Consider the following 15758-nt stretch of genomic DNA (forward strand, 5'->3'; position numbering starts at 1 on the left):
CTGCACACTTTTGAAAACTAGACACCTAGAGGAATCCAAGATGGGGGTGACTTGTGGGGCTCGGATCAGGTTCTGTTACCCAGAATCCTTTGCAAACCTCAAAATGTGGCCAAAAAAAAACTTTTTCCTCACATTTCGGTGACAGAAAGTTCTGGAATCTGAGAGGAGCCACAAATGTCCTTCCACCCAGCATTCCCCCAAGTCTCCCGATAAAATTGGTACCTCACTTGTGTGGGTAGGCCTAATGCCCGCAACAGGAATAGATCACACAACAGTCAATGTTGGTACTTACATGAGGCAACCGTTGACCCTGGGGTGATCCATTCCTTACGCAGGCACTAGTATCGGCACTCAAGTGGGGTAGTGTTTTTATCAGGACAGGTGAGTAATCACTGGGTGGTAGGAATTTTGTGGATCGCAGCATATTCCTGTAGTTTGTGTGACAGAAATGCAAGAAAAATAGTTTATATTCAACATTTCAGCTTTGCAGGGTATTCTGGGTAAGAACTTTGGGGAATCCACACAAGTCACACCACTGTGGACTCCCCTGGATGTCTAGTTTCCAGAAATGTTTGGGTTTAGTATGTTTCCCTATATAGCCGCCGACCCCAGAACCAAAAACACAGGTGCCTGCCTTACAAAACCAGTTTCTTTTGTGATAGATAATTTTGATGTCTCCACAATACAATTTGGGCAGTGGAATTTGGGGCTGAACTAAATTGGGGAGCTCCCAAGAGAGCACCCTCTCTGTGCTTGCCCCCGCATTCACCTGCTCTCTGGGTTGGGCTAACCCACTATTGCCCTGTTGCACAGACTGTGCTTGCGAAGGGACAACAGGACTTCCCTCATCACCGCCCTCACAATTTACTGGAAGGAGTTATCCAATGGGACACCTCCAACTGAAAAATCACTCCCAAAGTCTGCACCATTGTCCTATCCCTCAGATGCTGTCTCAGTATCTTCTGTGTTAGTCTCTGATCCTATGTCAGAGCTGTCCTCTATAACCAGAGTGACGTCAGCAGCAGTCATCCATCAAGATGCCATCTCTGCTATTGGCTAAACTGTTGCTCTAAAACACTAGCCTACATAGACAGTCACAAAATTGCTGGTGTGTGTGTGTGATACGTGCAACAGTAGAGGCCACCTTACCTGCACTTCTTCACTCAATCGGCATGTTCTTTCAAGACACTCAAACACCTTGTCACATACCATTCGTCACAGTCTTTAGCCCCTCCTGCGCCCAGTCCAGCAATCATTATTGGTGCTCCCACTCCCATGTCCTCCTCCTCGGATTCCCTCATTACCACCCAGCAAACGTGCTCTTCATCTCTCCATAGCCACCCCCCACCCCGAACATACATTTAATTTGTATTATAGCGCAGGCAGTGGCTGTCGCCCTGGCTATGGGCGACCCCCTGTCAATTTAGTTATTTTCTATTTTTTTAAATTAGCCCCTGAGGGTGGTGTGATTGCGCCCCCCAGGGGGCCCCAATATTTAAAATAAAAAATATGGCCCTGGGGGGGGGCAACCCGTTTTCCTGAGGGGGCCAACCCCCCCAAGTGAAATCCCTGGTGTCTTGTGGCGTTTCCTGGCCCTCGATCGCAGCTGTGCTGCGATCGAGGGCCAGGAAACGCATTCAGGAAGGCCTCGTTTGAAAGGGGAGAGTCTCTCCTTTCATACGAGGCCTTCCCGAATGTGGGGAAGGCCGTTTGGGGCCATTTTCCCGATCAGAGCAGGAAGCGGCCCTACGGCCGCTTACAGCTCAGATATGGAAAGCAACACTGTGACTTCAGCTCGCCTTGTGGCGCGCTCACGTCACAAAGGGGCGGGGGAGACACGGAAGCTCTTCCGTGTCTCCCAGGGTTTAAAAAAAAAAAGAAAATCCTCGGGTACAACGCACCAGAGGATTTTCAAACACCCTCCCTGGTGTCGGCCACTGGTCGTGACCTGCACCAGGGAGGTAGTGCTGGCGTCGGCCAGTGGCCGACGCCCACATTAAAGGGGTTTAATGACTAAACAGAGGATCTGCCTCCGAAAACAAAGAAACAGACAAAAAAATTTAGCAACAAGCCACTGTGAAAAGAGAACCTGCAACCCTCCCACTGTTATTGAAAAAATGGCCTAACTGAGAGGTTGTTGTTATATTTCTTCCCGGGAGTGTATATCAGTGGATTTTCTAATCCTGCAAGGATAATCCCTTTGTCTGTCAAGAAAACTTCCATCTCCAGCTCTTTATTAGGAAGTACCCTTTAAAAGATGGGCATCGTCATTAAATTGGTAGTGGTGAAAGTTGCATCAAGCACACAAAATTTGAAAGGAAAAATACATGCAATAAGTCTAACCACTGGCAATTGCTAGGGAGAGCAGTCCAACCCATCTTTCGTTTGCCCACCATGCCACTTCAACTTCAAACCAACCATACGCAAATCAGTATTGACTCTGCACCAATAGGAACAGTCAAGTCTGAACTGCCAGGCCAGGTCCTCCCTGAAATGTAACACAAGAAATTCAAGACTGTTCTTGTCCTGATTGCGGTGCGTCCGTTGGGTGTAGCTTTCTTCCAGTGGCATATTGAGCATAGGACCCACTTCTGGGCATACCCTTGCTTTATCTAAGTAACACAAGACCAAAACGACAAAAATCCAACATACACAAGCAAAAATATTAATTTTCAAAGGTTAAATCTTAGTATAGCGCTTAAAAATAAAATAGCTCCAACTGGGGCTACCACAGCGTCTTGACGGAGTCATTCCGAACAGTTTGACGCCACTTGTGAGGGAGTATGGGCCGGTCACGGAGTCGCATGGAACCCAGGTACAGTACCTTTTAAAAACGATGGGAAACAAAGACGTTGCAAAGAGTTGGGGAGGTGAGGTGTCACTGGAGCCGGTGCAGCGTAGGTTCCTTACTGCCAGGCAGGGGAGGTGAGGCGTTGATTTCTTACGGTTGCAGGGGAGGTGATGTGGTGTTGGTGGCGAGGCGTCAGTTCTTTATGGCAAGATGGGTTCAATGAATCCAGCTGGTGAAGTCGCGAGGTGTTGATTGCTGTGGTGAAGTCTGGTGTCACTGATGTCATTGACATGGCATTCAGGACTCCTGCTGTGCCCGGACTTCGGAAGAACTGCAGTGGCATCAGTCCTGTGAGGTCGATTGTGAATGTTTCACTCAGCGGGGATCACAGCTATGGTGCAGGTGGTGGCGCAGATTTGTACAGTGGCGCCGGTACCGACGTCGCTCTGGAGTCAATGTGCTTGTTACTTCTTGGTTGTAACAGAACTTCTTAACCGGAAGCAAGCTCCGTTCAAGCCCTTGGAGAACTTTTGGAAGCAGGATGTAGAAAGCAAAGTCCAGTCCTTTTGCTACCAGGACAGAAGCAGCAGGCCAGCACAGCAAGAGGCAGAGTGGCAGTTCATCCAGCTCTTCTTCCTGGCAGATTGTCCTTAGTCCAGAAGGATTCTAACTTTGTGGGGTCAGAGGTCAAGTACTTATACCCATTTCTGCCATTGAAGTAGGCAAACTTCAAAGAAAGGTCTTTGTAGCGTACAAGACCCTGCCTTTTCCTGCCCTGGCCCCAGACTATCTCCAGAGGGTTAGAGATTACTTTGTGTAAGGACAGGCACAGCTCTATCCAGGTGCAAGTGTCAGCTCCTCCTACCACTCTACCTCAGGAAGACCCATCTGGATATGCAGGGCATACCGCTGCTCCCTTTCTATGAATGTATGTCTGGAGTGAATTCACAAACAGCCGAACTGTCATCCTGACCCAGATGTGTATTCCATAGACCGGCAGAGGCAAAGAATTATTAAGCAAGAAAATGCCCACTTTCTAAAAGTGGCATTTTCGAACTTACAGTTTTAAAACCAACTTCGTCAAAAGATGTATTTTTAAATTGTGAGTTCCGGGACCCCAATGGGAAATAACACTGAAAAGATATTTGAAGGCAATCTCCATGTGAAAACGGAATTTAGCAGTATTTCACTATCGGACATGTAAAGCGCACCAGTACATGTGCTACCTTTTAAATACATTGCACCCTGCCCTTGGGGCTGTCTTGGGCCTACTTTAGAGGAGACTTAAATATAGTAAAAAGGAAGGCTTTAGCCTGGCAAGTGGATGCACTTGCCAGGTCGAAATGGCAGTTTAAAACTGCCCACACAGACACTGCAGGGACAGGTCTGAGGCATGTTTACAGGGCTACTTATGTGGGTGGCACAATCAGTGCTGCAGGCCCATTAGTAGCATTTGATTTACAGGCCCTTGCACACATGGTGCACTATAGTAGGGACTCACTGGTAAATCAAATATGCCAATCATGGATAAACCAGTTACCAATAACATTTAGATAGCGAGCACTTTCACTTTATCAGTGGTTAGCAATGGTAAAGTGCCTAGAGTCCTAAAGCCAGCAAAAATGATATTTAGCACAGGAGCAATAATAAGGGGTCAGAAGCAAAAAGACAGGGGAAAGCACGCCAAGAGATGGCTGATCTAACACTTGTCATCTAGGGCATTACATCAGATACGCAAAAGGTGGCAGGAGAAATGCTTGCAATAAGTATAACCACTGCCAATCAGTCCGAGTAGCATTCATACCAAGCATTGCAATTCAACCAAGAACAATGGGTTGGAATGCTGTCCTTGAGCTTGGTTGTGATGCTTTTTTAAAGTGAGCTGACAAATTAGAGAAATGGACGAGTGAATGGAGAAAGTGAAATCAGCCTAGGAAGTAAAATTATGGAGAACAGTGGTGGAAGGAAGTCTTTAGAGGTGCAATCATTTAGATTTTCTCAAGCAGCAAGTGTGGTTTGAGAGCCTGCTTATAGGGAAGTTGGGTATTCCTTCCTAGCAATTTGCATTAGCAGACACAGGGGACTGTTGAGATCAAAATTAGACAAATGTCCTGCTTATTTAACCTTTTTAAGTTTGGCCTGACCATTTATGCTTTATGAAATGCTGTTGTAATAAAAGAAAACATATAGTATATAGTGTAGGACCTGGCCCTCTCTGCAGGGTCACCCCTTTTGCCTTCACCCCTTCTATTTAGCTGAATTTGTTTTGTTGGCTTTCGAACTCTGTGCACGCTATCACTATTAATCATTGCTAAAGTGTCTTTGCCCTCCCCCTTAAGTCATGGTAGAATTGGCCTGCACCCAATTGGCACACTTAGTTTACCTGTAAATCCCTAATATATGGTACTCCATTTACCCAGGACCTGTAAATTAAATGCTACTAGTGGGCCACCTATTTAGGTGGCCCTTCAAAACATGTCTCAGGCCTTCCACTGGAGCTTGTAGTGCAATTTGAAATTGCCAATTCCACTTAACAAAATAAACTTTTTTCCAGGCCTAAACCTTCCTTTTTAATACCTATAGGTTACCCCTAAAGTAGGCCATAAGCAACTGACAGGGCAGGGTCCATTGTATTTGAAATGTAGGACATGGGTTTTTAAATTGTACATGTTGCGTTAGTGAAAACTTCTAAATTCCTTTTTCACTACTGCAAGGGCAATCTCTCCCCTAGGTAACATTGGGTTACCTTATTACTATTAATAAGTTGTAACTTAAGTTCGAGAGCACATAAGAACATTTTTGCACTTGCATGAATTGCAAGTTAGAATCCTCTTTAATGGTAAAGTCGGATTTTAAATTACAGTCCTGAAACTGCTACTTTTAGAAAGTTGACATTTACTGTCCTAACCATTTGGTGCCTGGTGCCTGTGCCCTGGGTCACATGACAGTGAATAGCATGGCAGTTGGCCATTGTGTATTCCTCCCAGACAGTGAGGCGAGGGGATGGGGGCTAAGTGTTGATAGGATGGGCAATCCTGCCATGATTGTTGGGGCAAAGCTGTTCCCTGTCCCACGTAGATTTTAAAAGGCTACCTCCAGCACTCTTACAAAGGAACTTGACACCAACCCTTTGTCATCCTAGAGTATTTGGAGCCGGGGGGGTGGGAGGATCTTTACAGAAAAAGATGTGGGGCAGTATAGAGGGTCCCCCCAGCTTCAAAGGCTGGCACAGGGTATAAAATGTGGACTTCCTGAGCCACTCATCAGATCACTTATCAGACTCAGGAGAAGGACTGCCCTGCTGCTTGTGAAAGGTGAGCCGGACCGGACCTACTCCTTGAACCCAGGACTACCAGAGTGACTCTAGTGACCAGTTGGCTGGCCTCGTGTTCTGGGATACAGGGACACAACAAGCTCCAAGGCCTTTCTGCGACTGCCCAACTGACCTGCTGCAGCTGCACCTGCATAGACCTACAACTGGACCTGCTTGAGCCCTGCTTGCTTCTGCTATAGAAGGCACATGATCCCCAAGAGGTGTCTCTTCAGATGCTGAACATTTGGTTAGCATCAGAGAGAACACTTTTGAACAAAAAGGAGAAATCCTGGAGTTTTGGGTTCTTCACAACAGCAAATGAGTCTTGAAAGCGCAAAGACTCTACTGCCTTAGACGACTGCCAATTGAATCTCTAGTGAACCCGACTCTTCACACTTCAGCGACCACCAGCTTAAACTGGCAATGCAAGATTTGTACTTAGTGCTATATCAATGACAGCCTCAGGTGACCACCACTGCGAAGCTCCAGGGATGACTGTCCATGATGGCAGGCCTGGTCTTTGCGCAAGAGTGATGACCATGACAGAGGCTCACGCTGCTCCTTATACAATGCTCCCCTGCAAACTGGATTCCTCGCCCCAGACTTTGAGAAGACAATGGTTTCTTTTTCGGCTGGGCTAATCTGGTCCCTGAATCCGGCCTTGCTGCATTGCAGTCTCTCTGAGCTTATGACAACGGTGATTCTTAACATTTTGACTTCTGAGGAACTCCTCTTGATCATTACTGAAATTCAGGAACCCTCACAGAGTCATTATTGCAATCTGGGGATCCTGGTTTAAGCAATTCTGATTATTTGGACTGCAATACAATACAAAACAAATACAGAAACAAGCATCCATCAAACAAATACACATATGATGAAGTATTGTATTTAATTACCAAACAAATATAAAAAACATTTACATTTTAATGGGAAAGTTGGATCTTTACTAAACTCAGTTGCCCATTCTATATTCTGTTTGATGCACTGCGCCTACACATCAGTTTGAGGATAGCAACTTAATGTTTACTTTCTAATTTCAAATTCCTTTACAGTTACAGAACATTTTAAATTTTGCTTCTTTATTAGTATGCACTTTAATAACCAGTTAATATTTAATTTTATAAGGAGTCCGCAGACACTCTGAGCTGGCGTCACAGACCCTCAGTGGTCCCTGACCCCAGGTTAAGAACCACTGACCTAGAATCTTGTATAAAGCATATGTTCCTTTGTTTCCTTATCTATTTAGGCACAGTGGAAGCTTTCACAGATATTGAATGTGAGGTGGTGTGGCATCCAGGCTTTTTCTCTCCAGCTGAAGGAGAATTCAACCTTTGTATCCATCATGGAAACACAGTTAAGCTGAAATGCACTGCCAAGGTATTCTTTGACATAAAATTCTATTGTGTACCGTGGTTTATTGTGTTGAGACTTTTCTTTGGTGTTCTGCTTGTTGTTTTGGATATTTAGACTTAGTCTGTTTTGTATCATGTAAAATTGCATTGCATTTACTTTTGTTGTGTACTTGATTTCAGGGTGCAGTCTGTTATGTCAAATTTCTTCTAAAGCAGGTGGATCAAAGACAAAAAGCAAATATTCATTCTTCAGCATTAGAACTAAAATCTGTGGACTTGCTTGTTTTGTAGAAGGTCAGCAGGTAGAATCTAAAGGGTCTCCGAAGACGTTTGAAGTCAATTCACATTAATAGTTCTGTAAAACACCTCTGAACCTACATAAGACCATATAATTATGTTGTGTTTAGAAGGACAAGTAACTACTTTTCTGATAGTTGTAGGCCATGGGGAAGAAATTAATATCTGGAGGGGCCTCTTCGAATACTCCTACCCCGAAGCTCACCTCTATTGGCCGTATGCTAGAAAGGACAATTCTAAATCCAAGAAGGCCACTCGTGAAAAAACATCTTGTAAGAGAGTGAAGGCTGTTGACTCTACGTGCACTATCCATTCTAACCCTTTAGTGGACAACTTTGCACAGTATTGTGAGGCACCTCCTTCCTTATTTAGCCTGTTTGAAGAGCATTTTCTGGCATCCATAATGAAACTGATGACAAACTGTATGGAGAATTGATTGGAAAAATTCAAGGACACTTTTAATGGCCTGCCTAGATGTGGTGGACACTAAATTAGAGGCTTAAAAGAGGTCAGTTCCCCCAAATCTGGAGAGTAGGTTGCTACCCGCTACAGGGCCTCTAGCTCCAAGTAAACAGCTACAGCCTGCGTCTTAAGGCTCCCAGTTTTAACTGATTTTTACATATAAATACAGACAGAACATTTTTAAGAGGAAAAATACAGAAGATTGTGCTTCTTGTGAGCAACTCTCCATGCTGTTCTTCATGTATTTCAAGCCAACAGCTGAGCAGCTAGACAACAAGGGGAGTAAAACAAAAATAAGATTTTCTTAAATACATGCCTATGTTAACCTACGTTTCCATATAATGCTAATATTTACCTAAGGGTATAGTGGTTGGTTACATTTGGCTGCTTAATTTGCAAAAACACAACAGGCATTAACATAGGAGAGCATATTTATCAGTTAAATGAATGTGAAAATCTACCATTTTGTGTATCCAATTTTTCTCAAAAATTAAAATAAAAATGGATAAATGCCAAAAAGATGACCAAAAAAGACATATGGATCAAATACAGACGGAAATGTTAAAAAAAATAAGTACCATAAAACCGGGAGCCCTTGTCTAAGTCCACCTTCATGTCACAACCATTGCATTTGCCCGAATCCCTAATAGCAAGGAATATAGGGGGGCAAGATGGGTACAATAGTAGGGTGCTGCCAGTGGAAGGTAGAGGAATATCCAACTAAGACAGTTATCGTGGCAGCACCCTTGTCAAACACCCCAAACTACCTTGAGAGTGCACACCCTACATGATAATTTTAAAGGCTGTTCCTGAGCATCTTCTCAACCCAAGTGAAAGCTATGAGGCCTTGAAAAATAAAACAGTTCACTGGCTAAAAACTAATGTGAGATGGCCCCAAGTCCTTGCTCAAGAAGTTTTATTAGTGAGAAGTTACCTGGTTAGACATTTACCTCAAACTCTGTGGTGGAGACGGTGTGCTTGTGATTTTTAAAACCACTCTACCCTCTGAAATGCTTCTGCAGCATTTAAGCCAGCTGCGCACTCACATGGGTCGAATAAAAGCACTTTCGCTGGGGTATTCACTCTTTTTTTTTTTTTTTTTTTTACGCCTTCCTTCTGTGTCAACCTTACTTGGGATGTGCATCTGTCTCACTGCAGTACTGATGCCCCCAGTATTACAACTTTTAATATTCCCACAAAAACTCTTTCGATTCTTTGTCTAATTTGTATTGTCAAGATTGACACTGCCCCAATTTGCAAACTGGTGTTATTGGACCTTATCTCACAAGGAAAGGACAACAGAGTCCCCTAATAGTACTGTATCCAACACTTCTATTGCAGCTATGAGCAAGGGAGCTTTTTGCTGACTTTGAAACTCAGTCCTTTCCTAAGCATGTGGAAATCGTCACCAATGGATCTCTTTCAGTTTTGGAGTAGGCAACAGAGGGGGACCAGCTGGCTTGTTGCCAATATGTATGAACCTGGTCTCCTCTATAGACATTTATTTAACCTGTGGGTCAACTTTCCCCAGTGGAACAGCCCTTGAATTCCTTCATGCTGAATCTGCAGTTTATAACTTGGACCATACTTTGATGAAATGTTGCTGGTTTAAACTCTAAATTGCTAGATTCCGACTGAGGGTCTTTCATTTCAATGGTAGATCCAATTCTGATCTTGGAAGCACCCACGCTTTAAGCGGTCAATATATAGGAGCTGTATTGATTATATACTTTTATCACTGCAGATGTGACCCCTTCTATTAGATATGGAGGTTATGGAATGGTTAGACAGTGCTCTTAATTTGACCCTTAGTGGGACCAGGTCCCGTCTCATCAGGTTGGTATTTCCTAGTTCAGGGCAAAGTTTGCCCTAACCAATAATAGGCAGGCCTTTAAGTGGGAGATTGTTTATAAAGATCTAATTGTGCTATCTGAAATTTTCGGCCGGGTGACTAATACCTTGCAGACCTTCGCCCCTGGTGGTTCGCGAACCCCTTTCCCCATGTCTGTTGTATAATCCCATAAAGAGTTGTTTAACTGCCTTGCTGGGTTGTTTAGCAATCCTGGGTGTAATGTCTCCTGGCCACGTATCTGCTGTGCATGATATAACACCCACTGTAGGAAGTCAAGGCTCTTTAATGGATCCTAAAAGCTGAAGGTAGAAGTGACATATCTGGAGCTAGTAAAGACTACAAGGAGGCTCTAGCACAGGCTAAAAAGGACTGGGAACAAAAGTTATGGAAGGACTTGGCCAAAGCAACCAGGGGTGGAGACAGCATATTGTTGTGGGGTTTAGTGCCCCATGGCAAATGTAATGCTGCCGTATGTGCTGATGATAATCTTCAACCACAGACTTGGGTTAATCATTTTCGGAAGATCTTTGCTGCCAAGCCTATGTGTTGAAGCAGTGCGGTTGACGTTATCTTCTCTTCCTGGTGTTGATAATCCACTGTCTTTCTATTTTAAGGATATTCTGGGGGCTATCGAGGCAATACTCTCGCACAAGGCGCCAGGCCCATACTCCATCACTGGGGATTTGTTTCAAGCTGAACCCCTGGTCTGGGCTTCATATTTCCAGCTGCTTTTTAGTTCTTTACTGCAAGATGCCCCCATCCCTTTGTCATGGCCGACTGCTAAGCTGGTCCCAATTCTCCAAAAAATGTAGTAAAGATGATCCTGTGAAATATAGGCCGGTTAGCCTCATTGACACCTCCCAGAAGCTTTTTTCATACCTTATTTTAAGGAAATTGTAAGAGTGGGTCAAGGACAACTTGATTCTCTCTGACATGGAGGTGGGATTTAGAAATAAGGTGAGCACGATGGATCAAATTGTCTGCTTTTGACACCTTTACTGGAAGACAGTAACTCTTGACAAAGGTCACTTATTTGCGGTCTTCGTCAACTTAAGAACAGCCTTTTGATTCTATCCCCAGAGCTAAGCTGTGGGGAGTTTTAAAGCAGATGGGTGTACCGTCTAATCTTTTGTTGGTTTTAATCAGGCTGCATGCTTATAATACAGCCCGTGTCAGATATGATCATAAAGGTGAGCTCACAGACCCTTTTAACATTGAGACCGGCATGCGCCAGGGATGCGTGCTGAACCCAACACTCTTTATATATCAATGATTTAGTCCGAATTCTGGATTTCCCTGGCAAAGATGCACCTAACTAGGCTCTCGTCAAAATATGACACTGCTTTTCACAGACGACACGCTCTTAATCTCTAAAACGCCTAGTGGTCTGCAGGCAATAGTAAATCGGTTTGAGCTTCTGTAGTGATTGGGGTTTGGAGCTCAACATAAAATAAAGAAACAAAAACAAATTTATGGTGTTTGATCCCTACAAGGCAGTCAGGGCAAAATCTTTGGTGAAGGGCATAATTCTTGAGCATGTGCAGGAATTTGTGTATTAGGGGGTGTGTTCATCAAATAGGTTAAACTAGTCCACACACATTAGCAGGAGCATTGTCAAACTCCAGCAAGTATCTGGTGTTGTATCCAAAATGCATAAGAAAGCACATGCTTGTTCCCCCCTGACCCAGGGGTTTAGATTTACAATCTTAAAGCAAAAAGCTCAGCTATGTATGGTGCTGAATTATGGGGTTATAGTAGGGTGGACAATGTCTTTAGAACAGAAAACAATTTTGTTAGGAGCATTCCCAGTCTTCCACAGAGTGCTTGTCTCCATCAGTTTTGGATATGGGCAATTACCCCATTAATCTAAGCATTGTGTCCCGAACGATCATGTATTGGCACAGGCTGTGGTCTATGGAGGAGTTGGAGCCTTTCAGAGCTTCAGTAAAGCCTCTTTTAAATACAGTAGGCTGTGAATGGATCCCCTGGCTTCCCTATATTAAGTTTATGCTTAATGAAATAGGGCTGCCCTCCCTCTGGGGATCCTTGCATTCAGCATCACTAGTATCCCTATCTTTGTTGAAGGCTCTCCTGAAGGAATACCTTTGGCTGAGGGAGTTGAAAATATGCCATGACGAGGAGCCTGACTGGTCACTTTGTAGATCTGAAAATTGCCCCTTGTTCGAAGTGTTCTTTGACGTTCTCCCAGGAGTTATGCCATATCAGCTTTATTTAAAATGGAGATATGGGATTTTGCTCTTTGAACATCTTTTGTGTTTTGTGGGGGTGGAGTATTGTAGCACAGCTTAATGACCCTTTTGCAATTCAACTGAAGAAACATTAAACCATTTTGCCTTTTGTTTTGCCCTGCCTACTCTAAGCCATGCAAGCATTGGCTTTTGCTGGTGTATTAGTCAATATAGGCGTGCTCTATGCATCCTCCACTCTGATACCAGAGAAGTGACTGTTATTGCTTTACCAAAATTTCTGCATGCTGCTTGGCTCATTCACAGTAGAGGTATTAAAATCCAAAGTGTGGCCAAGATTGATTTAGCACTTTAACACATGAGCTTTTTTTTTTACCATATCTTTTGTATCTGTGATAACTTTTTATTCCTTAAAAATCTGCGGATGGTGGTGTTTGCACTTGCACTTTGTGTCTTTGAGTGTTGTTTTTAACCATTTTATATGTATTATATTCTATCTCAAATCTATGATTGTTTTGTATTGCGTTTTATGGATAAATATCCGAATAAACCTAATTGATGATAATTAAAATTGGGGTAAGTGAATTGCACATCCCAAACTAGACTAAAGCAAAGAATGTATGACTTTTCTATGTATTTTCGGATCATTTTCCTTTGAGAAAATATCTAAGAAATTCAGGAGTCTTTGCTGGATCCTAGTGCCCTGTCTAGGAGCACCATGGCATCTTCAGATCTATGGAATAAAAACCAAACCAGATCTTTGACTCTTCTCCATCCATATTACCAATGTATGTTTTGAATAGGAGGTAGGGGGGCATAAGCCCTACCTGATGCCATTTGGCTCAGTATGAAGTAGGAATGATCGACTGCTGTTCTTGCATACTTTAGTGTAGCCCAAGTTACCTCATACAATTCACTGATGACATTAACCAACAACCTAGGTACAGCCTAGCTTAGCACCTTTTTCTTGGGTTTTCTGCAATCCACTCTGTTACACACTGCAGAGAAATCCACAAAGGCGCACAGCCCAGGGTGCCATCTGCTCCGTGAGTGGAGTGGAGTGGTCAACTACCATAGCAATGGTGGCTGAATCATGCATCTTTTACCCTGGAACCTTCTTTGAACTTTTGGAATAATTACACAGCATTAGACCCAATTGGGAAGATATCTTTCAAGCACGTTTGTGAAAGTGTTGGCTAGGGGCACATCACAGATGGTAGCTGGTAAATAGCATTAGATGCCTCTTTGGTTCACTCACTGCAACTGAACCCATAAAGTGCTTTAATGTGCTTTGCCCAGTTTTTGTTTGAGATGTTTTTACTCTGGTGAGTAGCTCGACTAGTATCAAAGTCTGTTGCAACTGTCATCCAGAATACTTTATCATGACATTTATTTATGATTTCCAACACCAATTATTTTGAAGAATTTGGCACTTCTTACACTATATAAGACTTTTGAGTTTTTTACTTATTTCTTTGTACTTGACAACAGCCAAGCTATCCTTTCTAGAGATACATTTATCCCTCAAGTACACCTTCCCTACCCACTTCACTTCATATATAAACTTGGGAGAATCCTATTTGTGCCTATGAACCTCTCTGTATTCCATCCATATTTGTCGGCTCAGTGGTCCTCTTACTGAGTTAAAGACAACTATAATAGCCTTGACATGCATCATCTGTGGTGATTAGAAGGTTCTATAAAACCACCAAAGAGAACTGTTCTTGTCTTGGCAGTTTATTTATCTTTATGTGGATCATTATGCTTGTTTCAGATCTTGCTTTTTTACCCCATGACCATTTTTGCGACCCTTTTTGGAAGGAATGTATCTTTTGTGGTGCCTTGTGTCCAACCATTGCTTTTGACGTGATAAAGGAATCAAGACCCGTTAACAGCAGTGACGAGTGGCCTAGTTGAAAATGTGTAATAATTTTCCAAAGCTCAGCCACTTTGAAACTTACTTATGCTTCACAGGACATCTCACAGAAAACGTAATTTGGCATATCCATTTTTTTTTTTTTGCAGAGCGATATTAATGGTATTTGTACCTCTTTTGTCCTTCTGTAGAGCAGTGAAAGCAGTAAAGGCAACCTGCTAATCTTAATCGTACGCTGTGCTAATCTACCAATTTATAGGTGTATAGCGAACGTTGAAAACTTTGATGCAAATGGTGGTCTTCAGTAGATGTTTTCATTCTATAGTATTTCACATGCAGTATAATTCTGTAGGGGTTTGTCCCCTCTTGTGTGTACCAAATCGTGCATACCTTGACAAGAAAGAAAACCTCTGAGTGTTCTCGAAAATAGAGCTGCGCCCCTTAACACTATCAGTTGTCATCCTTTGGTTCCACCCATAACTTAATGGGTAGCTGTAAACTGAAACAACCATAGGTTTCTGCTACCATGTCCTTAATACCTCGAATTTCTTTTGAAAAGGTGATGTCTTATTTAGAGATGAAAGCTACAGTATCAAAGTGGTCATAGTTAATGTGCTTGCAAGAAGATCCTCAAATAAAATTTCTAATAAACTACAAGATACTCTGCAGGACATTAACAGCAGGAGTCTGATCTCATAGACTGGGGTTTTGCCAAAGCCTGCTTTGGTAGCATGGGGGGGTGGTGTCCTCCGAATGCTTGGTGCAGTGGGGCTATTGTGAACGATTGATGATAAGCCTGACTACTTCTGTGTGGCAGCTTGCAATTTCAAGAAGAATGTGGTGTAAGAGTGCCCATGTTCTTTGCCAGTATGGAAGGACTGGGCCGAAGAAGAAGCAGCCATAATGGGAGTGAGATGTTGAGAATGAGGCACCACTGCTTTCCTTCCCAGAAAGCGACAGTCTCTCTCTCTCTCTCCCTGTAGACCCCAAATACTATTGGGTCTGCCTGCTGCTGAGGCTCTGTTCCTGGGGTATGTTCTCTTCCTTCCCACTTGCCCCTTCAACCAGAATTCCCATGTACGCTTCCCTGGGCACTGCCCCATACCTCCTCTTGTGCCCGCACTCTGAGCCTTATTGTGGCCCTAGTCACTGTAAGCATGCCTAATTAACATCGTGAAATGGATAACATGCTTGCAAATTACAGTGGTTTAAATTTTAAACTAAAAATTTAAATGTTTGAGATGTTACAACCAGGTCTGTTGGTATAAAAAGGAAAACCCATCTAAAAGACTCACCATTCTGTTTGTTAGAGCGAACATGTCTAACTGACCAGACAGAGAAGAGATCGATTTTCCTTTTATTGATGGCATAGTGCAAACTCATAGCCAGTAAATAATGTTTTGTTAACCTCAACTTTACTGTTTGGACTGTGGGCACTGCAATTTTCTTCACTCCCGTGCTTTGTTGTGTTGAGTTAACCTCTTGCTCCCAATCTATTTATTCAAATTAACAGGGGGATGCCATATCCTATAGTGTGACAGCGTCAACACAATTGTGTATTATTAATTTAATGACTGACAATAAGGCTAGCTTGACTTGGGTTAT

At 43.2% G+C, this 15758-nt stretch overlaps 1 protein-coding gene across 1 annotated transcript in view; it reads left to right on the forward strand.

Moving 5' to 3' along the window:
• Positions 1 to 15758, forward strand: part of CFAP47 (cilia and flagella associated protein 47) — a 2216809-nt gene that overhangs the window by 214587 nt on the left and 1986464 nt on the right. The window contains exon 16 of the mRNA XM_069204610.1: positions 7354 to 7484. Within this exon, the coding sequence (XP_069060711.1) occupies positions 7354 to 7484 (131 nt within the window). The remainder of the gene's footprint in view (positions 1 to 7353; positions 7485 to 15758) is intronic.

This window comes from Pleurodeles waltl, chromosome 8 (genome assembly GCF_031143425.1).
Source record: "Pleurodeles waltl isolate 20211129_DDA chromosome 8, aPleWal1.hap1.20221129, whole genome shotgun sequence".
Taxonomy (NCBI): Eukaryota; Metazoa; Chordata; class Amphibia; order Caudata; family Salamandridae; genus Pleurodeles; species Pleurodeles waltl.